A 26,829-nucleotide genomic window follows, 5' to 3' on the forward strand; every position below is an offset into this window, starting at 1 on the left:
ACCTGTCCTTGATCTTGTTGCTGCGGGTGACGTCGTCGATGTCCATGCGGATCTTGTAGCGGACATGGGGGGGCAGCTCCCCGGGGGTGGCATTGTCGGGGGGCAGGAAGACCACGCCGGCCCAGAACTGGCGCCCCTCCAGCAGCTGCAGGGCCCGTGACACCAGCTGCTCTTCGGAGGCCACCGCCTCCACCTTGTCCAGGGAGACGCACTGCGGGCAGGAGCAGGAGAGAGCAGGGCCCTGAGCGCGGGGAGGTCCAGAGGTGGGCAGCCAGGGGGACGGGGGATGTTACTCGCACACACCGCACCTCGATGAACTGCGACAGGGTGCCCACCACCTGGTCCACCTCCGCGTAGGCCTGGCGCCAGGTGTAGGCCTGGCCCCCTGGCACCCCCGCCAGGAACTCGCCCACGGCCGATGCGTCCCACGAAGTGCCGTTCAGGCCCTGCTCCACCAGGCGGGAGGTGGCAGGTGCCCGCAGCAGGCTCTGCCGGGGCAAAGGGACAGGGGACAGGGCTGCCTAGGGGGGTGGCACCATCCCCCAGCCAGGACACAGCCCCACTACGGGGCCAGAGTGGGGCTGACTCCCTTTCCCCCACCCCATTCTCTTCACTGCGCCTCCTTCCCCAGCCCCCCCATCCCATTCCTTTTGCCCCCTCCCACACCCCATACCCATCCACCCACACCCCTCCCTCTAGGCCCCCACACCCATTACCCCCCGTCCCACCACACCCTCCCCCTATACCAACTCCTCTGGCTCCCCCATTGCAGAGCCCCCGGCTGGCGCAGACCGAGGCGGGACAGACCTGAAGGACCTGCATCTCGAGGCTGCTGTTGAGGAAGGCGTAGACCCGAGGCCCCAGCTCCTGCCAGGTGCCCCTCACCTCCCGCAACACGGCCAGCTCCTGGAACGTCCGGTTCACCTGGGCCGAGAGAAGCGAGGGGGTCGGCAAGACAGGCTGCTGGCCCGGCTGGGGGTCATGCCCCACTCTCTCCCCCACCCTTCACTCCCAGCCTGCCCCTGGCCCACCGCCCTTCCGGTGGAGTGGTTGGGAGGCCCATGGGACTCCAGCAGGGCCCACAGGCTGGGCGGGGCGGGGAGGAGATCCCCAGGCACTGAGGGGGCCCCTTGGGTGCTCCGAGATGACTCTGCAGAGCTGGGGTTCATCCCCCCACCACCCAACTCCTTCACCTCGGCCATGATCCTTCGTGTGCTGGGGCTGGACGGGGTGTAGAGGATTTTGCCGATGAAGAGAGGTTTGATCCCCCGCCACAGGATCCGGGACAGCGGGTTCGACTCCAGGCTCCGGATCAGCTCCTTGCAGTAAGGGCCTGCGTGGGAGCGGGGGAAAGGATCGAGAGAAATGGTCACGCTGCCCCCCGCTACCAATAAACCTGTATACTGGGAGGAGGGGGGAGCTCCTCTATAGATCTGCCCCTCCCACCCCCAATAAACCCACAGGCTGGGGAAAGGGGGATCCCCTCTAGAGAGCAGCCCCCTCCCACTTCCAATAAACCTGCTTGCTGGGCATGAAATCTCTCCTCCAGACCCAGCCCTGGCTCCCTGCTGTCGTCCCCCTGCCCCATCCCCGCTGTGGTTGGCTAAGGCCCCTTCCCCTCGAATCTCCCTGGGCTGCAGCTTCCCCTGGGGCAGAGGATATACCCCTCAGTCAAGCCCAGCTCTTCTCCACACCCCCGAGCTCCAGCCCCGCCCGGAAACCTCCCATCTAAGGCTGCCCAATCCCAGCCTAACCCGCCCTAGGAGCGGTGTCTCTGCCGCCCGCCAGCGGCTGCCCGCACAGTAGGGGTGAGAGGCTGGGTGGCTTTATGCACCTGCTCCGTTGGCTCGGCGCAGCCCGGGTTCAAATCCCGTTGTTGCCCCAAGCGGGGTCAGTTCCACCCGCATGGGATCCTGCTGCTGCATCCCCCACTCCAGCTCCCCTGCCCCGGCGGGGAGAGGTGGCTCCCCACTCACTCACTGGTGGCGTTGTCCAGCGGGATGGCTCCCTGCTCTGAGCTGTTGCGGTTCAGAAAGGCCTTGATGTCGTTGTCCTCATACCAGTTGAGGGAGGGGATCTTGAGGTCGCCCCCTTCCGGGTGCCCGCAGGCGATGCGGGACACGGCCTCGAAGGTGCCCTGCAGGGAGGAGCCAGCGTCCCGCCCCGACAGCGCCTGCAGCTCCCGCCGGAACTCTGCAAAGCTGGTCATGGTGCCGACCTGGAGCAGGAGACACCAGGCCTCCAAACCAACACGGGCTGGGTGCTGGGCACGGTGGGCTGAGACCGCGGGACAGGTACCCAGCTCCCAGGGCCCCCCCCAGGCCCATGTGTGTGTGTGGGGGACAGGCCCCACCCCAATCCCAGCCAGGCTCCTCCCCCCCATTATAGAGACCGGGATTAACCTGGGGTAACATTCCTCCCCCTTCCCGCTAGCGCCTAATGGACATTAACGTCATTGGCAGAGATGTGCCCCTTGGCCTGCCCGCAGCCCGAAGAGGCCCTGAGCAGGGAGCACACTGGGGACCATCCCCGTGGGGCTGGGCAAAGCAGGGCCTGGGAAGCCGGCAATAAGAAGGAAGGGGAAAGGATCATGTCCCCCAGGGATCCCTCCTGTGCCCATATCTTTGGCATCGTGAGAGACAATCCCTGCCATAGACAGTTTACGATCTCAACAACCAAAGGGCACAAGGGGAAACTGAGGCACACAGCAGGGCAATGACTCGCCTGGGGTCACTGGCAGCACCCAGGTCACCCAAGTCCCAGCCACTAGACCACGCTGTCTCCCTAGTAACAATGCTCTTGCAAGGTCTGGGTGAAAGCAGGGACAGGATCCAGAAAAGAGATCTGAAGCCCAGCTCTGCCCCAAAGCCACTTTCCCCACCCTTGGCACCAATATCCCAGCCAGGCTCTTCTCCAAGAGGCTTCTGAGGGTTTACAGCAGGAGAATTTAGCTGTTTTAGGAGAGCTCTGGGTAAGAGAGGCACCCCACATCGATATCCCTGCTCAGCTGCCACTGGAGAGGATTAGGGGTCATGCCAGCACTGCCTGGGTCCAGGTCCCATCCTTCCCTGCTCGCTGGGTACTCACAGCTAGGGCCACCGTGCATGCAGCTGAGACCCTGGGTGCTCCGTGCTGGGGTACCGGCACCCCTGGGAGCAGCCATCCAGAGGCAGCTGCAGCTTTGGTGCAGAGATGGGCGGGGGGGGGGGAATGATGGGGGCAGTGGAGGGGGGGTGGGAGGTGGTGGTGAGGTATGTGCCCCATTGGTACTCCGTAACAGGAGTTGGTGGGCCTTAGCGCAGTTCCCGGGTGCCCTCACCAATACGGCTGGCACAAACAGGCCCCTTTGTTGGGAGGCCGCGTTTTGACTGGCACAAGGAGACTGAACTGCCCCTAGAGGGGAGGTCCCTCTGGTTTGGGGCAGATCAAATAGGCACCACAGCCCCGGTTGCACCCACTGCCTAATCACCTAAACATTGTAGGGGTGGGTGAAAAAGGTTTTTTTCTACCACAAAGAACATTTTCATTTCAGCCAAAACATTCGCCCCCCCCCGCCCCTCCCCCGGCTACGAAATCCCCCAATTGTTCAGTTCCCAAAACTGGAATAGTTTGCCATGGGTGGGGTTTGTTTTTTTTAATGGTTCCCCCTTCCTTTCCCCACCTCTCTTTTCCAGTGGGGAGGGAGCGGGGGGAAGAGAGGAAAAGGGGAAAGCCACCACGATATTCAGGTTTCGTTTCGTTCACAGACACGAGGGGGTGGAAAAGAGCAGAGAGATTTTCCCAGCAGCTCCACCGGGCTTGGACAATCCTGGGATCTGCGTGCCGGGGGAGACTCCTTGTCTGGCTGGCATCGCACAAGGAGCTGGCAGGGGGCCCAGCAGTGGGAACGTGGAAGCCCAGCTGGTGCACTGAGCTGCACAGCCCTGGGCTAATAAGAAGTTCGGGAAGCCTATCCCTCTTTCTACCCTAGCAGGTACACCTAACCATGATCAGCGGATGACAGGCTCCTATGCTTTGAACCCTGTCTGTGGAGGGGAGACTTGTCATTGGTCACAAGCGTTGCTGCATGGCGCCAGGAGAGGAGTCTGCCTATAGAAACGCTGACCGGAGAGTCGTCCCCCAAACATCAGGCCCTGGGTCCCAGCGGGGCTGTAGGGCAGGGGAGGTGCTGGGAGCAGTGCAGACCTGGGGCCAGCAGGGATTCCGTTACCTCCTTCGCGAGCATCTCGGCGCCCTGGAGGAAAGTGACCAGGGTCTCCACGGCGCTCACCACGTCGTCCGATTTGGAGCTCAGCTGCTCCTGTGAGAGGGCAGAAGAGTCAGACCCCCTAACGGGCTCCTGGCAACTCAGCTAGACAGCTCACTGGGGCTGCAAGGGGCTATGGGCCTGGGTGGCCCCATCTCAGACACAATCCCCCAGCCTAAGCCAGGGGCAGATCTAGCTCCGGAATGGGGAGAGGATGAACCAGCCTGGCAGCACAGGGATGGAGCCCCCATCACACACCCTGATCCCCGACCCAGACCGTGAACTTCAGTGCCGAGAGCCGGCTCCTTCCACAGCCACCTGGCACCCAGCTCCGGACGCACCCAGAGAACCTAGCCCCGCTCCCACTCAAGTTCCCATTGACTCCCAGGGGCAGGTGTGGAGTGGACAGGGGGTCCCTTCTCCACAGTTTGGAGACATCTGCCGATAGAAGCCCCAGCCCCACGGCTCCGGCAGCCCCCCGCAGCCCCCTACCGCCAAGACTTGGGAGAAATCCGCTTGCGAGAGGAAGCTGCGCTCCATGGCCTGGAGGGTAGGCGCTGGCAGAGCACAGAGCCGCCCCTGCAGTCGCTCCCCGGAGCTCGCCTCCGCTGCCACCAGGAACTCCGCCAGCACGGAGGCGTTGCAGACGATGGCCTTCAGCGGCATGCCGGTGGCGGCAAGGGAGAGCTGCAGGGGGAGACGAGAGCGCCCCGGTAGTCAGAGAAGCAGTGGACAGCCCTCCCAGTCAGACGCCCCCGTAGGGGCCTGCAGCCATCCTCAGCTTCAGTCCGGCCGCACGGCCAGCGGAGACCACAGGCTCCAGCGTGCCACCTTCTGTCCTGACCTGGGCAGCCTGCGGACCACTGCGACAGGCCTTCCCCTAGCTCCAGCCTCCAGCACAGCACCCCTGGAAACAACAGCAGCCCAGCACATGAGGCTGTTTGGGCAGAGACTGGGGAAGGGAGGCCAGGCTTGTGGTCAACACGCCGGCCTGGGAGAGCTGGGTTTGTTTTCCAGCACTGCCACAGATTCCCTGGGTGACCTTGGGTTCGTCACCTAACCTCCCTGTTGCCCTTCTGTAAAATGGGGACAACGATCCCTCCTTTGTCTGTTTACACTGTGAGCACCCCAGTGCCAGTCGGCCCCCCGTTGTCATGATACATACCCCAAAGGTGGATGGGATATATCCCTAGAAAACCAATAACTCACTGATCATTAACATTCTGCCGTGACGTCTGGAGGGTAAACCCACAAAGGACTTTATAGATCGGTGCTGGACAAGGGAGCTTAACCTGTACTGGGCCACACCTGTTCCTGACAAAGGAATGTGGTTCCATCTGTGTGACTGCGTCTCCAATGTCAATTAAGCCAGGGGAGACCAAAGACAAAGATGAGCCCGGTTTGCAAGTGGGGGCAGACGGACACTTAGTCTCGCTGGGGGATGGAGATAGCACCTGCAGGAAGCCGCCTTCCTGCCTCTTGAAGCACGGTCGACGAACTTTGGGACACTATTAGCAGAGCGAACAAGCCCCTTTGGCCTCCTTCACCGGAGGAGACAGAGGCACATTGAGACCTGTGAAGGGGTCTGGCCAGCCAGGCTGGGGAAGAGACGTGGTGAGAAACATGCCTTGGAACAAGAGACTCTCGTTTGTGACATCAGGTTTTAGTCTTTGCAGCGTGTTGCTACTTTTGTTTGCTCGTCACCCTTCCTATCTTTATTTCTTACGCTTGGTAACACTTAACCCTATGACTTTTTGCTTAATAGGACTTATTTTACTTCCACTATAAGCCGATTCAGTGCTTTGATTACAACAGAGGGTCTGTTAGCCCCAGTTAAGGTAGCATGCAATGGGGTACGGTCTCTTTAAGGGAGCAGCGCCCTGAATCATTTCTGGAAGCGTGCAGCGAGAGAGTGGGACACTGTGGGGCAGACGGTTGGGGGACAACTCAGAACTGGCTGGGTGTTGGTGTCGCACTGCAAGGGGGAAGGCTGGTGAACACCGGGGTGAGGTTACTGTGCTGTACGGCGGCTGCTGGAACCAGAACAGAAGCGCCCCGGGTTACAGGGCAGACGGTGCCACAATCCCTTGCTGGTCTGGGTCGAACCCCAAAGCGTCACAGAGCTCGAGGGACTTCTGCCCCCAAGTGCACGTACAGCACCTGGCACAAGGGCCCTGATCTCAGTTGGGGCACTTAGGTCCCACTGTAAATACAAACAACAACCGGGCTTCCCCAGCCCTAAGAACTCACTGCTGGGGCTTACTTTTTTGGGGGCCCAAAGGTGGGGCCTGGGTACTGGTACTGCACAATGTATCTGACACCCCCACCCCCCAGCACCAGCCTCCTCTCTGTCCCTCCTCACTCCTAACGCAAGAACCTTCTGCTCTGCATCCTCCCGCATCCAGAACAACCTCCTGGTGCGTCTCTGCGTCATGCTCCCCGCTCTGCTGAAGCCGTCTCTCCCTGCTTCCTGCTCTCAATCCCTCCCCTGCTGCCCTGACATTACTGGACTCTGCAAAGCGCTGACAGCCGGGACCCCCATGCCAACTGCCGCTGGCTGGCTCCCAAGAGGGCACATGGGTAATGGAGGATCTCGCCCTGCAACACACCCACAGACAGGAGGGTAGGGTTCTTAGCCCCTTGCCCCTATCATGGACCCCGGGATCAGCCCTACTCACGATGCGCAGGTCCAACTGAGCTCCCAGCAGCTCCTCCGCCAGGGCAGGGGGAAGGGAGGCATTGGTCCGGAGGAAGCGGGAAAAGGTCTCGCCCTCTTTCAGGTAGTCCTTGACCGGCCTGGCTGGGGGACACATGGAGAGAAGGGCGGGGGTGAGGCCAAGCCAGGAGAGGGGCAACAGGAATGAGAAAGCAGCAGCAATGAGGTTGGGAAATTCACTGGCAAAGAACCAGAGTCATTCAGCTAACTGCAGCGCCAGGAACCAGGAGTTATGCCCCCAGAAGTCCTCGCAACATACGCCACTAAGTGAAGCCCCAGTGTGGACACAATTGAGTGTAGCTGCTATAACACCCACTTGCCAATCGCCCGAGTCACCTTTGCAGTGAAGACATACCTACAGGGCCTGATCCTGTAGGGTGCTGTGAGAGGAGCCCTGTTGGTTTAAACCTAAAACGGGGGGCAGGGGGGACTGATTCACTTCAAGTTTTGCAGCACAGTCCCCCATCGGGCCTGGATCAAAGTTAAAATGCCTGGGTGTCCCAGCAGAATATCGGATCAACCCCTCCTTGCAGTCCCGGCTGGAGGCCTTACCCATCCATGGAGCTCCTCTCCCCCAGAGCCGGCGCAGGGCAGGCAGGAGCTGGCCAAAGCTGCTCAGGGTCTGCTTGCTGTTGGCATGGAGCAGCACCTTCCGGGCATCAGCAAACAGACGAGAGATGCTGCAGGGACAGAGAGACAAGGAACTGAGACGAAGTCATCACTTAGCATCTGCTCCCCTCTGAGAAGGGACTGCTCCCTTCACGCCTCTGGGAAGAGCTAGGAATCTACCTGGGACAGGGGAGGCAGCCTGTGCAGGCGGTGAGTTCGCTCCCCTGCCCAAATGCAGTCTGGAGACCCCCACACCATGCTCCCTTTTGAGCCAAGTATGTGGTCCAAAAAGACTACATGTCCCAGCATGCCTCCTCCAGGCAAAAGAGTACTCTCCTCCGGAAGCACTGCATGCTGGGAGTTATCCTCACCTCCAGCTGCACCTCCACCTGCTTGAAAGCAGCAGCAGCATTGTATGCTGGGAATTATGGACCCCACTTCCATGTGCTTGAAACAATAAGGAGCATTGTATGCTGGGAGTTGTAGTTTCCCCAGGAGCACTGCATGGCTGCAATCTCTCCAGGCGTTCGGGGAAGGGCAGCTAGAATTGTCTACAGTGAATGGGCGGTATCCCTTGGGCTGGCGACAAGTTGCCAGCTGGGGGGCGGGCGGGGAGAGGGGATGTCTCAGCTGAGCAAAGCGTGGGTGGCCCCAGGTTCCCAACCCAAGCAGCATGGGTGCGATGGGGGGCCAGCTCCCATCGCGTGGGGGTATATCAAGGCCACGCCGTGTGTAGCAACAGATCGCCTGGCAAAAACCAAGGCAGCCGCCCGTACTCCCGCTGGCGTAACGCCCGAAGCCAGAGCAGGGAGCAGATGAGACAGCGACTCACGTGGACTGGTTGAAGTTCCCCACCACGCCGGGCGTCTCACCGGCCGTCGGGTACTGGAAGCAGGGATTGTTCACGTTACAGATCATGCCCTGAATCCATGACAGCGTCCCAGCCGAGGGCAAGGCCTTGTTGGGGAAGTGACCTGTAGAGAGAGGGAGAGAGCCCAGAAGGAGCTAGAAGGCCGCAGAAGAAGGTCAGATGCAACTTGAATGTCAGCTGTGGTTCTACATAAGGGCTGCTGGGCAGAGACCCTGGCATCTCCTCTCCCCACCCCTCTGGGGCAGACGTTAGCACCCAGGAAAGCAAAAAGCCAACAGCACTGGACACTGCTAAGACCGCAGATGCATACGTCTCCTCCGTGCTGCTCTGCAAACCCACCCCTCGCCGCAGCCACAGAAGCCCCCTCTCAATCTAGGTCCTCTTCAGAACAGGCCCTGCTTGTCCTGCTAAACTGTGAGATGCCCACTGCGGGGCAGACCACCCAAGCCCTGGCACAGGGTGAATTTCATCCCTGGTGCACAGAGAAGCCCCTCCCCTAACCCTGGTGCTGGGCCACAGGCAGCCAAGGACCGGGGAAGGGCATTACGAGAACTGGTTTGAAACTGGTTTGGACTAACTCGGTTCGCCAGCTGGGTCTCCACCTCAGAGGGCAGGGGGCGGCACTTACATTGATGCTGCTCGAAAGGCGGGTGCGACTGCCGCACCGAGATCAAGATGAAGAAGAGGAAGAGGGGCCACAGAAGCTCAATGGTGAGTTGGATCTGGAGAAAGACAGAGCTGGGCCTGGAGCGGTCGGACGATTCACATGGAACCCGCAGGGGCAGCAACGGGAGCAGAGGGGACCAGCCTGGTCAGCCCCCTCCACAGTGAGCCACACGGATGTGGAGTGAACAACTTGGGGATCGTCCTGAGCACAAGGAGAGGTGGGTTCCCATCTCTCCTCTCAGGGATCTTGCCCGGATGGACGGCTCTTTAGGATGGGTGGTGAGCCCTTCCCCCCCACCCCCCGATATCTCACTCCCACCATCAGACCCACCCAGGCACCTGGGCCCCGGCCACCCTGCTCACATGGGTAAGTCCAGGAGCTGCTGTGATATTAGAAGGCAGCTTCCCTCCTCTGGATCCAGGGAAGTTTAGGAGATGGGGAGCAATGTTCCCTCTAATTTTTGACAGGCCGTGTGCACAAAAAATTTCTTCTGTGCAAATTTTTATGCTTCTGTGCAAATTTTTGTGCGCACGGTGTTTCGCCGTGTGCGCGGGGTTTAGGATCTGTGTGCATGCATACACGTGCACAGCTTAGAGGGAACAGTGATGGGGAGGGGTGTGTGCAGATAGAAGGGCAATGAGAGGAGGAAGGCTGATGGCGGGAGGAGAAGAGGGATCCCCTTGGAAATGAAGGGGAGGAACCCAGCTGTTTTCCATCTAAGCTCACTCGGGCCCCATAAACAGTGGCTCAATCCCACCAATCTCCACCTGGGGCTGCTCTTGAGCGGACGAGCTTCCCCCTTTCAATCTGCAGCTTGTGCCCAGTGGGATTTAGGGCTCTGGTCCCTGGCTGCAAATTGCTTCTGAGCCGACTCACCTTCTGCCTGCGCCGATAGGTGAAGTTCTTCCACAGCAGCAGCCCCAGCTGGGTCCCAAACCCCATGATGCAGATGGAGGCAGGGCTGCCCCCACCATGCTAACGCTGCCGGCTCTCTTGTCAATGCTGGGGAACGAAAATCAGTGGAGAATCGACTTAAATGCAAAGTAAGGTGCTTCTGGGCCAACAAGAGTCACTGAGGCATTTATCGCCACACCTACCCCATCCTCTCCCTGCAGGAGGAACTATGGGGAACAGTAAAAACTTTGGACAGCGGTAGCCTCTCCCAGCAGGGGGCACTGTAGGGTATGGGGCAGGACTGCTGTCAGTGGAGGGAACTCCTGGGTAACCCACTCCCCAGCTCTACCAACAGGGGGCGCTGGGGAGAACAGGCGCCCGTTTCAGTCCCAGCAGGGGGCGCTGCAGAGACTGGAGCAGGAACGCTGGTTGCGGGGATTGCTCAGAGGCACCCCGGGTCTAACCTGCCTGAGCCAGCTCCATCATCCTGCTCTCCCCCTGCTGCCATGACCCAGCTCTGCCCACCCACAGCCGGATCTCTGGCCCCCGCTCTCCCACCCCGGCCCCCAGGGCACCTCGAACTTGTATGGGAACTTTGGAGAACAAAGGCTGCATCTTTTACAGAGGGGAGGAGGTTGCCGGGGCAACGGCTCAGAGACTCCAAGTCACTATTAAGTAACAAAGGGGCCTGGAAGCTAATTGGTAACATGACCCTCTGGCGTGGGAACCCTGCCCACGGGCCCTGGCACGCCAGGCTCCCACCCTCCCCGGAGTGACTCTGTTCGCAGCCCAGCAGAACAGACAAGCGCCAGCTCCACTCTCCTGCAACTCCTCCGGGGCCTTCCAGGAGGTGCCCAGGGCGGGGGCCCCCGGCTGGCCACCAGACCTGATCCCCCCATTCCCCGACACCTGGGGACGTGGGCAGCTGGGAGACCACACGCCCAGCCAAGGGAGAAAAGAACCAGCCGGTTTTAAAAGAATGACTTTAAAGCAACCAAAGCATCAGCTCAGCAGCAAGACGGGGCTGGGGGGGGCAAGGTTTCGGGGCTATCAGGCGCCCAGTGACACGGCCCCCACCACCCGCCACAGGGCAGGAATTGTAACATAGGGAGGATCTATCTCCGCAGGGAGCCCAAAGCTGAGGCATCTCTGCAGCCAATCACAAGGCTCTGCAGGGGTCAAGCCTCCCACGCTCCATATGCACCTGGCTGGCCCTGGCAGCCTGGGGATTTGCAGCTTGGCCCCGGCTGGACTGGAGCAGGGCTCTAAGCTGAAAAGAGATGGGAGGAAATGGACCCAGCTGATCTGCTCCTCTATCAGGGTTACATTAGTGTCCGTTTCACAGTATGGCCCGCAGCCCCGATCAAGCTGCTCTGCGCTAGGCGCTGCACAGACAGGACTCCAGAGACAGGCCCTGCCCCAGAGAACTCGCTGTCCAGGGTTGTGACGAGATGCCCCAGGCGCTGAAGCAGACCAACAGGACAGGGGAGGGAAGATAACCGGGAGCCCAGCAAGGTTTTACACAATAAGCAGTGGGCTCAGCAGGTCTCCATCCCCTGCAGGGCTGACACAGCTGGTGAAGGCAGGGCTTCTTGAAGAGAGAGTTTTGAATCTGCAAACGCCACCGTCCACAGGCAAGATGGTTCGGTGCCTGGACCCTCGCAAGCTACTGCATGATCTTCAGACTGGCCCAGGCTGACACAGGGACAAAGGGCGGCCAGCCAGGAATGGACGCCCCAACACTAAGCGAGCAAAGATCACAGCTGGGTTGTGCCAACCAGGCCAAGTGCACTGCCCCAGGGTCACAGAGCCGGGTGCCCTGGACAGGGCTCTAGAACCTGCGCTGGTCTCAGCAACAAGGATGAGCGGTCAGAGCATTTCCCAGGCACCCTCCCCCACACCCCAGCTGACAACAGCCCTGCAACTTTCAAAGGCAACACAGTAACTCCGATAGGAAGCCAGAGAGAACAGACAGAGCTAGTCCTCCCCCCAGAACAGCGGCAAATCCCGTCCCACAGCCCAAGGATCCTCGCTGCAGAGCCGATCTCAGCTGGGAAGCCTTAAAACGGGATCATGCCTCTGCTAAACCAGCTGAACATACCCAGTCCTGAAGCAACTGCCCAGGGACCATGCTTCGTGTGGGCCTAGCCAGGCCGTGGCATTATATCACAGGGATAGACCTACCCTGACAGCATGTAGCTGGAAGTCCAAGGGCTAGTGAAGGCAAATCATCGGCACAAACCCAGGCTGGTTTCATCTCTGCTGATGCTGCTCTCACGTCTGATGCTGCTCAGCTTCATTTCCGAGAGGTTAGACAGAGGAGACTCTGTGTAGGCACAAACCAGCTTCCAAATCCTGCCCCCACACATGCAGCCCCCTCATCTCAACCCTGACCCGGAGGAACGAGAGCTAGTGGCTAAGAGGGACGTTCAAGCTCCTTGGGCTGTTCTGTCTCTCCTGAACACCCAGCAAGGTGAGCTCTTTCAAAACTGGCCCAACGAGAAACAACTGCGGATGCGCCAGCCCGTAACACCTCTCAGACGCACAAAGCTCCCAGTCGGTGCAGACAGACTTAGTCCGCTGAGCTGATTTTCCCGGAGATTATTCCAGCTGAGCCAGCAGAAAAGTTTATTCTGTTTGCAACTCACCCTGCCCCCTGCGCTTTGGGGGGAATAAAATGAACCAATGACATTCCACAGGAGTGTATTAAAAACCCCAACTATTGGACATTTAATTTCACACTGAAATCAATTAAAAGATGCCCATTGAAGTCAATGGCGTCAGGAGCAAGCCCTTCATAATATTTTCATGATTATTATTTATATTATTGTAGTACCTGGACCGGGAGCCCCTTGTGATAGGCACTGTACAACAAACAGAACAAAAATACAGCCCCTGCCCTACATTATCTATAGCATCTTGCATCCCTAAAGATCTCTCTCAGACTATGCTCTGTAATGCTATCTCCAAGCGCCTTGCAAAGTAAACCAAGGCATTTTGTGCAGAGTGATAATTTCATCCACCATTAAAACGTATTCACTTCTGGGGTGGAAGTCAGCACATCTCAACAACAGTTAAGATCAGGAAGTCAAGTGCAGCATTACATTAAAACTGTAAGAGGGATTTCTTAGAGGGCCAGGGGACAGGCAGAATTTGTAGCTGAATTTGACCAGAACACACAGTCATCTACACAGAGCCATAAAAGAAAACCAACTCCTTTCTGAATATTTGAAGGATTCCCATCTCCAGGTTAAAGCAAGGGAACAGGGGTTAGACGAGATGACCCTTGCGGTCCCTGTGATTGGATCTGGTTCATTTCACACCAGGGCCAGTCAGTTTCAACACCACAAGGGTTTTGTAACCAAAGCAGCTGCAAACTCACCTCTCTCCTCCCCCACCAGAAAAATGTCAACATGTCCATCCAACTCGAATCGCTACATGGGCAAAGCCGGAGCCTGGTCAGTATCCAAGTGACGGCTGGCTTCACAGTCAAGTTTTTTCCCCCCACCTCTCGGTTCCGAGCAGCTCCCCATTGCTAGCTTCAGGGATGGGGTCAGAATTCGCTTCAGGGATGGGGTCAGTTTGGCACTCAGCCAGTGCTCCCCATGCTGAGCAACAGGGCATGCAACCCGTAGTGCCCTGCTGCTGGGGCTTAGTCTGCTGCTCCCCCTTGCCCACGGGGATAAGCAGGTCCCACAGCAAGGCAGGATTATGATGTTGCCAGGAAATCTTAAGCACATTGCAGAGCCTGACATCAGCGGCACTAAGGCAGGGGCCAGGCTGAAGGATTTCCCTGTCCAGGGCGCTCCAATCGGGCTTTGCACTCCCACCTTCCCCATCCCCTCATTTTACAGATGGGGAAACTGAGGCCGAGAGGGGAACTGATTTGGCCAAGGAGCACAATGAGGCAACAGCAGAGCAGACAATGGAGGCCAGGAGACTGGACTCCCATTCCAATGCCCTGTCCACCAGGATGCCATGCATCATGCAGCACACAGGTGAGCCCTCAGGCGATGGGGCTTGGAGGGAAAGAATTCTCTGACATACACACATCCATGGCCACCCCCACTAGGAATCAGGCTGATCCATCCACCAGGGCCTTGATGTTACTTAGGGCCCTTGTGAAACGCAATGGTCAGACCAATACGCAGTGTCATTCAGTGCTGAAAGCCCAGCAAATACAGCTGCTCTGAGTGACCCGTACTGATCTCCTGAGCCCGTGCAGGCCAGTTCTACACCACTCATGCTGTAGCAAGGCGGGTGATGGTGGTCGGGGACTCTCTCCTCCGGGGGACTGAGTCATCTATCTGCCGCCCTGACCGGGAAAACCGAGAAGTCTGCTGCTTGCCGGGGGCTAAGATTCGCGATGTGACGGAGAGACTGCCGAGACTCATCAAGCCCTCTGATCGCTACCCCTTCCTGCTTCTCCACGTGGGCACCAAAGATACTGCCAAGAATGACCTTGAGCGGATCACTGCAGATTACGTGGCTCTGGGAAGAAGGATAAAGGAGTTTAAGGCGCAGGTGGTGTTCTCGTCCATCCTCCCCTTGGAAGGAAAAGGCCTGGGTAGGGACCGCTGAATAGTGGAAGTCAATGAATGGCTACGCAGGTGGTGTCGGAGAGAAGGCTTTGGATTCTTTGACCATGGGATGGTGTTCCATGAAGGAGGAGTGCTGGGCAGAGACGGGCTCCACCTTACGAAGAGAGGGAAGAGCATCTTTGCAAGCAGGCTAGCTAACCTAGTGAGGAGGGCTTTAAACTAGGTTCACTGGGGGAAGGAGACCAAAGCCCTGAGGTAAGTGGGAAAGCGGGATACCGGGAGGAAGCACAGGCAGGAATGTCTGTGAGGGGAGGGCTCCTTCCTCATACTGAGAATGAGGGGTGATCAGCAGATTATCTTAAGTGCTTATATACGAATGCACAAAGCCTTGGAAACAAGCAGGGAGAACTGGAGGTCCTGGTGATGTCAAGGAATTATGACGTAATTGGAATAACAGAGACTTGGTGGGATAACTCACATGACTGGAGTACTGTCATGGATGGTTATAAACTGTTCAGGAAGGACAGGCAGGGCAGAAAAGGTGGGGGAGTTGCACTGTATGTAAGGGAGCAGTATGACTGCTCAGAGCTCCGGTACGATACTGCAGAAAAACCTGAGTGTCTCTGGATTAAGTTTAGAAGTGTGAGCAACAGGAGTGATGTAGTGGTGGGAGTCTACTATAGACCACCGGACCAGGGGGATGAGGTGGATGAGGCTTTCTTCTGGCAGCTCACAGAAGCTACTAGATCACATGCCCTGGTTCTCATGGGTGACTAATTTTCCTGATATCTGCTGGGAGAACAATACAGCGGTGCACAGACAATCCAGGAAGTTTTTGGAAAGCGTAGGGGACAATTTCCTGGTGCAAGTGCTAGAGGAGCCAACTAGGGGGGAGCTTTTCTTGACCTGCTGCTCACAAACCGGGAAGAATTAGTGCGGGAAGCAAAAGTGGATGGGAATCTTGGAGGCAGTGACCATGAGTTGGTTGAGTTCAGGATCCTGAGACAGGGAAGAAAGGTAAGCAGCAGGATACGGACCCTGGACTTCAGGAAAGCAGACTTTGACTCCCTCAGGGAACGGATGGGTAGGATCCCCTGGGGGACTAACATGAAGGGGAAAGGAGTCCAGGAGAGCTGGCTGTATTTCAAGGAATCCCTGTTGAGGTTACAGGGACAAACCATCCCGATGTGTCGAAAGAATAGTAAATATGGCAGGCGACCAGCTTGGCTTAATGGTGAAATCCTAGCAGATCTTAAGCATAAAAAAGAAGCTTACAAGAAGTGGACGGTTGGACATATGACCAGGGAAGAGTATAAAAATATTGCTCGGGCATGTAGGAATGAAATTAGGAGGGCCAAATCACACCTGGAGCTGCAGCTAGCGAGAGATGTTAAGAGTAACAAGAAGGGTTTCTTCAGATATGTTAGCAACAAGAAGAAAGCCAAGGAAAGTGTGGGCCCCTTACTGAATGAGGGAGGCAACCTAGTGACAGAGGATGTGGAAAAAGCTAATGTACTCAATGATTTTTTTGCCTCTGTCTTCACGAACAAGGTCAGCTCCCAGACTGCTGTGCTGGGCATCACAACATGGGGAATAGATGGCCAGCTCTCTGTGGAGAAAGAGGTGGTTAGGGACTATTTAGAAAAACTGGACGTGCACAAGTCCATGGGGCCAGATGAGTTGCATCCGAGAGTGCTAAAGGAATTGGCGGCTGTGATTGCAGAGCCATTGGCCATTATCTTTGAAAACTCGTGGCGAACGGGGGAAGTCCCGGATGACTGGAAAAAGGCTAATGTAGTGCCAATCTTTAAAAAAGGGAAGGAGGAGGATCCTGGGAACTACAGGCCAGTCAGCCTCACCTCAGTCCCCGGAAAAATCATGGAGCAGGTCCTCAAGGAATCAATCCTGAAGCACTTACATGAGAGGAAAGTGATCAGGAACAGTCAGCATGGATTCACCAAGGGAAGGTCATGCCTGACTAATCTAATCGCCTTCTATGATGAGATTACTGGTTCTGTGGATGAAGGGAAAGCAGTGGATGTATTGTATCTTGACTTTAGCAAAGCTTTTGACACCGTCTCCCACAGTATTCTTGTCAGCAAGTTAAGGAAGTATGGGCTGGATGAATGCACCATAAGGTGGGTAGAAAGTTGGCTAGATTGTCGGGCTCAACGGGTAGTGATCAATGGCTCCATGTCTAGTTGGCAGCCGGTGTCAAGTGGAGTGCCCCAGGGGTCGGTCCTGGGGCCAGTTTTGTTCAATATCTTCATCAATGATCTGGAGGATGGTGTGGATTGGACTCTCAGCAAATTTGCGGATGATACTAAACTGGGAAGAGTGGTAGATACACTGGAGGGCAGGGATAGGATACAGAGGGACCTAGACAAATTGGAGGATTGGGCCAAAAGAAATCTGATGAGGTTCAATAAGGATAAGTGCAGGGTCCTGCACTTAGGATGGAAGAACCCAATGCACAGCTACAGACTAGGGACCGAATGGCTAGGCAGCAGTTCTGCGGAAAAGGACCTAGGGGTGACAGTAGACGAGAAGCTGGATATGAGCCAGCAGTGTGCCCTTGTTGCCAAGAAGACCAATGGCATTTTGGGATGTACAAGTAGGGGCATAGCGAGCAGATCGAGGGACGTGATCGTCCCCCTCTATTCGACATTGGTGAGGCCTCATCTGGAGTACTGTGTCCAGTTTTGGGCCCCACACTACAAGAAGGATGTGGATAAATTGGAGAGAGTCCAGCGAAGGGCAACAAAAATTATTAGGGGTCTGGAACACATGACTTATGAGGAGAGGCTGAGGGAACTGGGGATGTTTAGTCTGCAGAAGAGAAGAATGAGGGGGGATTTGATAGCTGTTTTCAACTACCTGAGAGGTAGTTCCAGAGAGGATGGTTCTAGACTATTCTCAGTGGTGGAAGAGGACAGGACAAGGAGTAATGGTCTCAAGTTGCAGTGCGGGAGGTTCAGGTTGGATATTAGAAAAAACTTTTTCACTAGGAGGGTGGTGAAACACTGGAATGCGTTGCCTAGGGAGGTGGTGGAATCTCCTTCCTTAGGGTATGTCTACACTACGGAATAAGGTCGAATTTATAGAAGTCGGTTTTTTAGAAATCGGTTTTATATATTCGAGTGTGTGTGTCCCCACAGAAAATGCTCTAAGTGCATTAAGTGCATTAACTCGGCGGAGCGCTTCCACAGTACCGAGGCTAGAGTCGACTTCCGGAGCGTTGCACTGTGGGTAGCTATCCCACAGTTCCCGCAGTCTCCGCTGCCCATTGGAATTCTGGGTTGAGATCCCAATGCCTGATGGGGCTAAAACATTGTCGCGGGTGGTTCTGGGTACATATCGTCAGGCCCCCGTTCCCTCCCTCCCTCCGTGAAAGCAAGGGCAGACAATCGTTTCGCGCCTTTTTTCCTGAGTTACCTGTGCAGACGCCATACCACGGCAAGCATGGAGCCCGCTCAGGTAACCGTCACCCTATGTCTCCTGGGTGCTGGCAGACGCGGTACGGCATTGCTACACAGTAGCAGCAACCCCTTGCCTTGTGGCAGCAGACGGTACAGTACGACTGGTAGCCGTCATCGTCATGTCCGAGGTGCTCCTGGCCACGTCGGCTGGGAGCGCCTGGGCAGACATGGGCGCAGGGACTAAATTTGGAGTGACTTGACCAGGTCATTCTCTTTAGTCCTGCAGTCAGTCCTATTGAACCGTCTTATGGTGAGCGGGCAGGCAATACGGACTGCTAGCAGTCGTACTGTACCATCTTCTGCCAGGCAGGCAAGAGATGAGGATTGCTAGTAGTCGTATTGTACCATCTTCTGCCAGGCAGGCAAGAGATGAGGATGGCTAGCAGTCGTACTGTACCATCTTCTGCCGAGCAGCCATGAGATGTGGATGGCATGCAGTCCTTCTGCACCGTCTGCTGCCAGCCAAAGATGTAAAAGATAGATGGAGTGGGTCAAAACAAGAAATATACCAGATTTGTTTTGTACTCATTTGCCTCCTCCCCTGTCTAGGGGACTCATTCCTCTAGGTCACACTGCAGTCACTCACAGAGAAGGTGCAGCGAGGTAAATCTAGCCATGTATCAATCAGAGGCCAGGCTAACCTCCTTGTTCCAATAAGAACGATAACTTAGGTGCACCATTTCTTATTGGAACCCTCCGTGAAGTCCTGCCTGAAATACTCCTTGATGTACAGACACCCCCTTTGTTGATTTTAGCTCCCTGAAGCCAACCCTGTAAGCCGTGTCGTCAGTCGCCCCTCCCTCCGTCAGAGCAACGGCAGACAATCGTTCCGCGCCTTTTTTCTGTGCGGACGCCATACCAAGGCAAGCATGGAGGCCGCTCAGCTCACTTTGGCAATTAGGAGCACCTTAAACACCACACGCATTATCCAGCAATATATGCAGCACCAGAACCTGGCAAAGCGATACCGGGCGAGGAGGCGACGTCAGCGCGGTCACGTGAGTGATCAGGACATGGACACAGATTTCTCTGAAAGCATGGGCCCTGCCAATGCATGCATCATGGTGCTAATGGGGCAGGTTCATGCTGTGGAACGCCGATTCTGGGCTCGGGAAACAAGCACAGACTGGTGGGACCGCATAGCGTTGCAGGTCTGGGACGATTCCCAGTGGCTGCGAAACTTTCGCATGCGTAAGGGCACTTTCATGGAACTTTGTGACTTGCTTTCCCCTGCCCTGAGGCGCATGAATACCAAGATGAGAGCAGCCCTCACAGTTGAGAAGCGAGTGGCGATAGCCCTGTGGAAGCTTGCAACGCCAGACACCTACCGGTCAGTTGGGAATCAATTTGGAGTGGGCAAATCTACTGTGGGGGCTGCTGTGATGCAAGTAGCCCACGTAATCAAAGATCTGCTGATATCAAGGGTAGTGACCCTGGGAAATGTGCAGGTCATAGTGGATGGCTTTGCTGCAATGGGATTCCCTAACTGTGGTGGGGCTATAGACGGAACCCATATCCCTATCTTGGCACCGGAGCACCAAGCCGGCGAGTACATAAACCGCAAGGGGTACTTTTCAATAGTGCTGCAAGCTCTGGTGGATCACAAGGGACGTTTCACCAACATCAACGTGGGATGGCCGGGAAAGGTGCATGATGCTCGCATCTTCAGGAACTCTGGTCTGTTTCAAAAGCTGCAGGAAGGGACTTTATTCCCAGACCAGAAAATAACTGTTGGGGATGTTGAAATGCCTATATGTATCCTTGGGGACCCAGCCTACCCCTTAATGCCATGGCTCATGAAGCCGTACACAGGCAGCCTGGACAGTAGTCAGGAGCTGTTCAACTACAGGCTGAGCAAGTGCAGAATGGTGGTAGAATGTGCATTTGGACGTTTAAAGGCGCGCTGGCGCAGTTTACTGACTCGCTTAGACCTCAGCGAAACCAATATTCCCACTGTTATTACTGCTTGCTGTGTGCTCCACAATATCTGTGAGAGTAAGGGGGAGACGTTTATGGCGGGGTGGGAGGTTGAGGCAAATCGCCTGGCTGCTGGTTACGCGCAGCCAGACACCAGGGCGGTTAGAAGAGCACAGGAGGGCGCGGTACGCATCAGAGAAGCTTTGAAAACCAGTTTCATGACTGGCCAGGCTACGGTGTGAAAGTTCTGTTTGTTTCTCCTTGATGAAACCCCCCGCCCCTTGGTTCACTCTACTTCCCTGTAAGCTAACCACCCGCCCCTCCTCCCTTCAATCACCGCTTGCAGAGGCAATAAAGTCATTGTTGCTTCACATTCATGCATTCTTTATTCATTCATCACACAAATAGGGGGATGACTACCAAGGTAGCCCAGGAGGGGTGGTGGAGGAGGGAAGGAAAATGCCACACAGCACTTTAAGCACAGCACTTTAAAAGTTTACAACTTTAAAATTTATTGAATGACAGCCTTCTTTTTTTGGGGCAATCCTCTGTGGTGGAGTGGCTGGTTGGCCGGAGGCCCCCCCACCGCGTTCTTGGGCGTCTGGGTGTGGAGGCTATGGAACTTGGGGAGGAGGGCGGTTGGTTACAGAGGGGCTGCAGTGGCAGTCTGTGCTCCAGCTGCCTTTGCTGCAGCTCAACCATACACTGGAGCATACTGGTTTGGTCCTGCAGCAGCCTCAGCATTGAATCCTGCCTCCTCTCATCACGCTGCCGCCACATTTGAGCTTCAGCCCTGTCTTCAGCCCGCCACTTACTCTCTTCAGCCCGCCACCTCTCCTCCCGGTCATTTTGTGCTTTCCTGCACTCTGACATTATTTGCCTCCACGCATTCGTCTGTGCTCTGTCAGTGTGGGAGGACAGCATGAGCTCGGAGAACATTTCATCGCGAGTGCGTTTTTTTTTTCTTTCTAAGCTTCACTAGCCTCTGGGAAGGAGAAGATCCTGTGATCATTGAAACACATGCAGCTGGTGGAGAAAAAAAAAGGGACAGCGGTATTTAAAAAGACACATTTTATAAAACAGTGGCTACACTCTTTCAGGGTAAAACCTTGCTGTTAACATTACATACATAGCACATGTGCTTTCGTTACAAGGTCGCATTTTGCCTCCTCCCACCGCGTGACTACCCCCTCAACCTTCCCCCCTCCCTGTGGCTAACAGCGGGGAACATTTCTGTTTAGCCACAGGCAAACAGCCCAGCAGGAATGGGCTCCTCTGAGTGTCCCCTGAAGAAAAGCACTCTATTTCAACCAGGTGACCATGAATTATATCTCACTCTCCTGAGGATAACACAGAGAGATAAAGAACGGATGTTGTTTGAATGCCAGCAAACATACACTGCAATGCTTTGTTCTACAATGATTCCCGAGTACGTGTTACTGGCCTGGAGTGGTAAAGTGTCCTACCATGAAGGACGCAATAAGGCTGCCCTCCCCAGAAACCTTTTGCAAAGGCTTTAGGACTACATCTAGGAGAACCGCAAATGCCAGGGCAAAGTAATCCTTTCACATGCTTGCTTTTAAACCATGTATAGTATTTTAAAAGGTACACTCACCAGAGGTCCCTTCTCCGCCTGCTGGGTCCAGGAGGCAGCCTTGGGTGGGTTCGGGGGGTACTGGCTCCAGGTCTAGGGTGAGAAACAGTTCCTGGCTGTCGGGAAAACCGGTTTCTCCGCTTGCTTGCTGTGAGCTATCTACGACCTCCTCCTCCTCCTCCTCATCTTCTTCGTCCCCAAAACCTGCTTCCGTATTGCCTCCATCTCCATTGAAGGAGTCAAACAACACGGCTGGGGTAGTGGTGGCTGAACCCCCTAAAATGGCATGCAGCTCATCATAGAAGCGGCATGTTTGGGGCTCTGACCCAGAGCGGCTGTTCGCCTCTCTGGTTTTCTGGTAGGCTTGCCTCAGCTCCTTCAGTTTCACGCGGCACTGCTTCGGGTCCCTGTTATGGCCTCTGTCCTTCATGCCCTGGGAGATTTTGACAAAGGTTTTGGCATTTCGAAAACTGGAACGGAGTTCTGATAGCACGGATTCCTCTCCCCAAACAGCGATCAGATCCCGTACCTCCCGTTCGGTCCAGGCTGGAGCTCTTTTGCGATTCTGGGACTCCATCATGGTCACCTGTGCTGATGAGCTCTGCATGGTCACCTGCAGCTTGCCACGCTGGCCAAACAGGAAATGAGATTCAAAAGTTCGCGGTTCTTTTCCTGTCTACCTGGCCAGTGAATCTGAGTTGAGAGTGCTGTCCAGAGCGGTCATAATGGAGCACTCTGAGATAGCTCCCAGAGGCCAATACCATAGAATTGTGTCCACAGTACCCCAAATTCGAGCCGGCAACGTCGATTTAAGCGCTAATCCACTTGTCAGGGGTGGAGTAAGGAAATCGATTTTAAGAGCCCTTTAATTCAAAATAAAGGGCTTCATTGTGTGGACGGGTGCAGGTTTACATCGATTTAACGCTGCTAAATTTGACCTAAAGTCCTAGTGTAGACCAGGGCTTAGACGTTTTTAAGGTCAGGCTTGACAAAGCCCTGGCTGGGATGATTTAATTAGGTATGGGTCCTGCTTTTGAGCAGGGGGTTGGACTAGATGACCTCCTGAGGTCCCTTCCAACCCTGATGTTCTATGATTCTAAGGAAGGAAATGATGGGGTGTTGGTCTGCTTGATTTCAACACCTGATATTTCCAAGGTTAAAAACTAGCAGAATTTTAAGAGAGAAAAAGCTTTCAGGCCCACTTTACACATCACACAGCAGTAAAATATACAAGGCCATTTAAACACAATCCATTACTTTATTATTCTTTATAGTCCAATAATGCCCAGCAATACCAACTGAGGTCAGGACCCCACAGTGCCAGGTGCTGCAAACACAGTAAGAGGCAGTCCCCTCTCTACCCCAAGGAGCTCACAGTCTAAACAGACAAGATGGACAAAGGATGGGAGGGGAATGTAATTTGCCCAAGGTCACCCAGCAGATCGGTGGCAGAGCTGGGAAACACAGCCCAGGTCTCCAGTTTCTAGCATTGCTAGCCCCAAATGTTCAACAATCATGAGGCAGGCCCAAATAACTCTCAGAATTGGTTTAAAAATCAGGATATAGATGTAGATATAAATATAAACATTGGGTTCTTTTCATTTGTCTTCTGTTTTTGAGCCTGTAAGCTGTACTTTGGTCACATTTTCAAGCTTTTCTCTGCAGCCATGAGTAGAAACTTACTTAAAAATTTTTTTTTCATCTTTTCATATAACCACAGGATTCCATGTCTGGGACTTTAATTAAAACACCAGTTATCACAAGAGTTGGCAACACTGCAATTCCCAGGCAAAGTTGACATAAGCCCTTGATATGCTGTATTGATGGTTTGCTCCTTGGTCGTTAGCCTGACGCTTACATGCAAATACTTTATATCAACCTACCCTACAAAATACCTACCCTGACACCTGCATGCCAAAAACAAATGAAAAATCAAGTCACTTTTCAGGTAGGAGGTTATCAAAATGGTAGCCATGGGAAAAAACTGAAGTGTCATGAAAGAAAAGGAGTACTTGTGGCACCTTAGAGACTAACAAATAAATTGGTTAGTCTCTAAGGTGCCACAAGTGCTCCGTTTCTTTTTTGGATACAGACTAACACGGCTGCTACTCTGAAACCAGAACTGTGAGAGCATTTGAACCAACCCAAATGTCAAAACAGTAGTAACAGGAACTGTGCTAGGATGGGCTGCCTCTGATGCACAAATCTCTCCATCCCAACCACCAAGGGGACCGTAACCACCCTGAAATCAACCTGCAACTATTTATATTTAGACAGGAGGAAAAACTCTTTCACAATCAGGCTCAGAGAAAAGCCCAAGAGTACAGGATGCTCCATGCAGGATTTTCATACAAATGGGTTATTTCTTCCCTATGATTAAAAACCTAGCCAAGAAAGCTCTGATCAGGTCTGTACACGCTGCCCCCCAGAAGTGCCGATTACAGGGCAAAGCACTGGAGCATCACTGGCACAGCTACCCTGATGTAATCAGAACCCCCAAATCGGGGCTGGCTCGGTCACCCTGCACCTCCCGCTGCCACTGACCCCAGGGCAAACCCACGACCGTTCCTATTCAGGGTCCCATTTGCACTGGTGTAAACAACTGCACAAAGCGCAGGCAATGGAGACCCAGGGCCCCAGCATGCGGGGAGCAGCTTTCCGTGGAATAGTAACTAACCAGCATTCCCCACTCCCTGGGTTCTCCAGTGTCTTTTCATTAGGTTTCTCTTGCACGCTGGCAGCGGTATGATCTTCCTTCACCGCTCCTCCAGCTTTACCCAGATAAACTAGTGCCAGATAAAAGCCAGCCATCCACTGCGACCTCCTTCCCTGCATACGCTGGAAGTGACTCCAGGGATTTTAGAAACCCTGGGATGCAGCGAGCTGATTCCCTGAGATGTCTGCTAAGAACTGGCTTCAATTCCACCACAGCTGCAGATCAAGTCCAGCTGAGCCCCCCAGAGAATCGGGGATTGCAAGCCCAGGCCTTCAAAGACTCCAGGATGCCGCTGGCTAGCGTCCAAGCCCTGGCACTGCAGAGGCTAGGAAGGAAGGAAGCAATCGCACCCCAAATGAGAGAGGGGGAAAACAGGGGGGAGCACTTGGGAGAGGGTGGGTTGCAGGCTCTCTGCTCCCCCTGACGTGGGAAAGAGATGCTGCCTTCTGCCGTGGGGTCAGGACAGGGATCAGGAGAAGCCTTGCCCAGGATGCAAAAGTCGCAGCGACAGAGCCAGCAGCTGCTAGCCCTCGGCCCACCGGCAACTCCCTCTGTGACCTCTGTTGGCCTGAGATGGGTCCTGCCGCACTGGGACCCCCCGGACCCCACCTGTCTCTAGAACCCCCCTTCCCTAGCTCTAGAACCCTGCCCCCTCCCCGAGCCCCACTGCCCCCCCTTCCCTAGCTCTAGAACCCTGCCCCCTCCCCGAGCCCCGCTGCCCCCCCTTCCCTAGCTGTACTCTCCCCCCCCCCGCCCCGTACCTGTTCACTCCATAGCCAGCGCGGCCCCTTTAAGGGAAGCCCCCGGCCTCTCTCTCCCCGCGCCGGCCGGGGCAGGCTCAGCGCTCCGCCAGCCCCGCCTCCGGGCCGCCAGCGTTCGGCTTTGGAACGCGAGCGGCCCGAGGGGACGGGGGGGGGGTTGTGCCGGTCGGGTGACGTCACATACTTTCTTAAAGGGCCCGTTGCTGCTCAGAAGGATGACAGGAGCGAAGCCGCCAGAGCTGGCTGCAGACAGCGCAGGCTGGATTTGAACTGCCCCTTCCCACCCAACACGCGGCCGGTCAAATCCAGAGCGGGGCTCCGGCCTTTTGCAGAGGCCCCTTCCCCAAGCAGAGCTCCAGGGCTGCCCAGAAGGAATATTTGGGGGGGAGGCCTCCCCCCACCCAACACCTCCTACTAATGAATAGGGGGCCCCTGCTCAGGGCCCTAAGCAAGGGCTTAGTCACGCCTAGCAGGGATGCTGCAGAGCTCAGCCCCCCCCTCACTCCACCCAGGCTCGTGAGCAGCCCCCTCCCCCCGTGAGGCCAAGTGTTCAGAGACCCTGAGTTCACACAAGCAAAACCTCCACCAGGGCCCGGGGAGTTTGGCAGTTGCAGGGCTTTCACAGTGCCCCACGCTGGAGGCTTCCACTCTCAGAAAACCCCACCCCTCTCCTCCCCTACAGCAAGCCAGTTACTGAAAGCACAGGACTTTCTCCTGCAAAAGGCAGTCGTGCAAGCCGCGACACGCCTGCTCCAGGAAGCGGTGAGGGGGGCAAACACTGCAACAACTAAAAGCCTCATTTCACATTAAAACTAACCGCGGTTTATTTACGCTTTTAGTTCTAGACCCGACATACAGGAACACACGTGCATTTAAAGTTATACTGCTTTATTCCTAGACCTGTGCTAATCTCACCTCTCAGGAGCCCAATCTATTACTCTAAAGATTAGTTATTTACATCAGAAGGAACGTCCCACTGTTCTGACCGAGTAGCATTACACACCAGCTCTGGACAGGGGCTGTGCAAAATGCAGGACAGAATCAGGCCTGAAGGCTACTGCTCACATGCACCTCAGTTACCTTGGAGAGCAAAGCCAAGCAGCTTAGCACCACTTCCTGTAGAAAAGAATCAGCTGATTACTTTAAATAAGTTAATTCAGGGACAATATAGCTGTAGGACAGCAGGGCAAGGGCAAATATGGCATGGCCACATGGTTTTCCCATAGGTAATGCCAACCAATCCATAGCCATGCCTGTTAGACAAACTCTCCACCTGAAACGGTTCACCAAATCTCAACCAATGAGCCAACCAAGAGTGGAACCCAACTGTTCAAGAGGGGCATTATTATACATCATTACCTTCCAGAAGAAATTTTTAAAACCCAACTCCTGCGTGCCCCTGTTGTTACTTTATTGCCAGACTTGCAAGATTTAAAGTTTCTTGAAGCTCCAGCTCTTTGAGGCAGGCAGTTACACATGAGAGTATCACCTCTCTTTTTTAGGAGAGTTTCTAACTTCGTGGCTGTAGAGTTAAACATAAAAAAAGTGAACTCCCTACAAGCTCAAACCACAAAAAAGCAAATAAAAAACCCAACATTCAGTAAAAACCTGATGTTGAGGCCAGACTCCTAATTTGAGTACTTGGCACTACTGAATTCACTGATCACTGTTTGTGCTGGTTGCTTTTGGCATTTCAGCTTGAACAGTGAGTCTTCACTTTGATTCACAGGGCTGAAGAAATTGGCTTCTGGGTCAGGTGAAGGGTATTTTATTTCTAGACATCTTCAGCATTAAGGGAAGAGCACCACCTACTGAGAT

General features: G+C 55.1%; 1 protein-coding gene across 9 annotated transcripts in view; it reads right to left on the bottom strand.

The window, feature by feature from the left end:
- Nucleotides 1–25,148, bottom strand: part of ABCA7 (ATP binding cassette subfamily A member 7) — a 54,943-nt gene extending 29,795 nt beyond the window's left edge. For 6 of the 9 annotated variants that reach the window (XR_012156153.1, XM_073323771.1, XM_073323775.1 and 3 more), the window contains exons 1-13: nt 25,012–25,148; nt 12,188–12,329; nt 9,986–10,111; nt 8,404–8,545; nt 7,515–7,642; nt 6,925–7,046; nt 4,739–4,933; nt 4,211–4,300; nt 1,981–2,218; nt 1,194–1,333; nt 808–924; nt 309–488; nt 3–211 (exon numbers count right to left, since the gene is read on the bottom strand). Coding sequence is in view for 8 of the 9 variants with exons in the window: in XM_073323771.1 (XP_073179872.1) it covers nt 3–211; nt 309–488; nt 808–924; nt 1,194–1,333; nt 1,981–2,218; nt 4,211–4,300; nt 4,739–4,933; nt 6,925–7,046; nt 7,515–7,642; nt 8,404–8,545; nt 9,986–10,111; nt 12,188–12,260 (1,760 nt within the window). In the remaining variant the exon portion in view is untranslated. Of the gene's footprint in view, nt 1–2; nt 212–308; nt 489–807; nt 925–1,193; nt 1,334–1,980; nt 2,219–4,210; nt 4,301–4,738; nt 4,934–6,924; nt 7,047–7,514; nt 7,643–8,403; nt 8,546–9,070; nt 9,165–9,985; nt 10,112–12,187; nt 12,330–25,011 lie in introns of those variants that run through there. The other 3 variants (XM_073323777.1, XM_073323772.1, XM_073323773.1) reach the window with 2 other exon arrangements.
- Between the last annotated feature and the right edge of the window lie 1,681 nt (nt 25,149–26,829).

Source organism: Lepidochelys kempii, chromosome 25 (assembly GCF_965140265.1).
Source record: "Lepidochelys kempii isolate rLepKem1 chromosome 25, rLepKem1.hap2, whole genome shotgun sequence".
Lineage (NCBI taxonomy): Eukaryota > Metazoa > Chordata > Testudines > Cheloniidae > Lepidochelys > Lepidochelys kempii.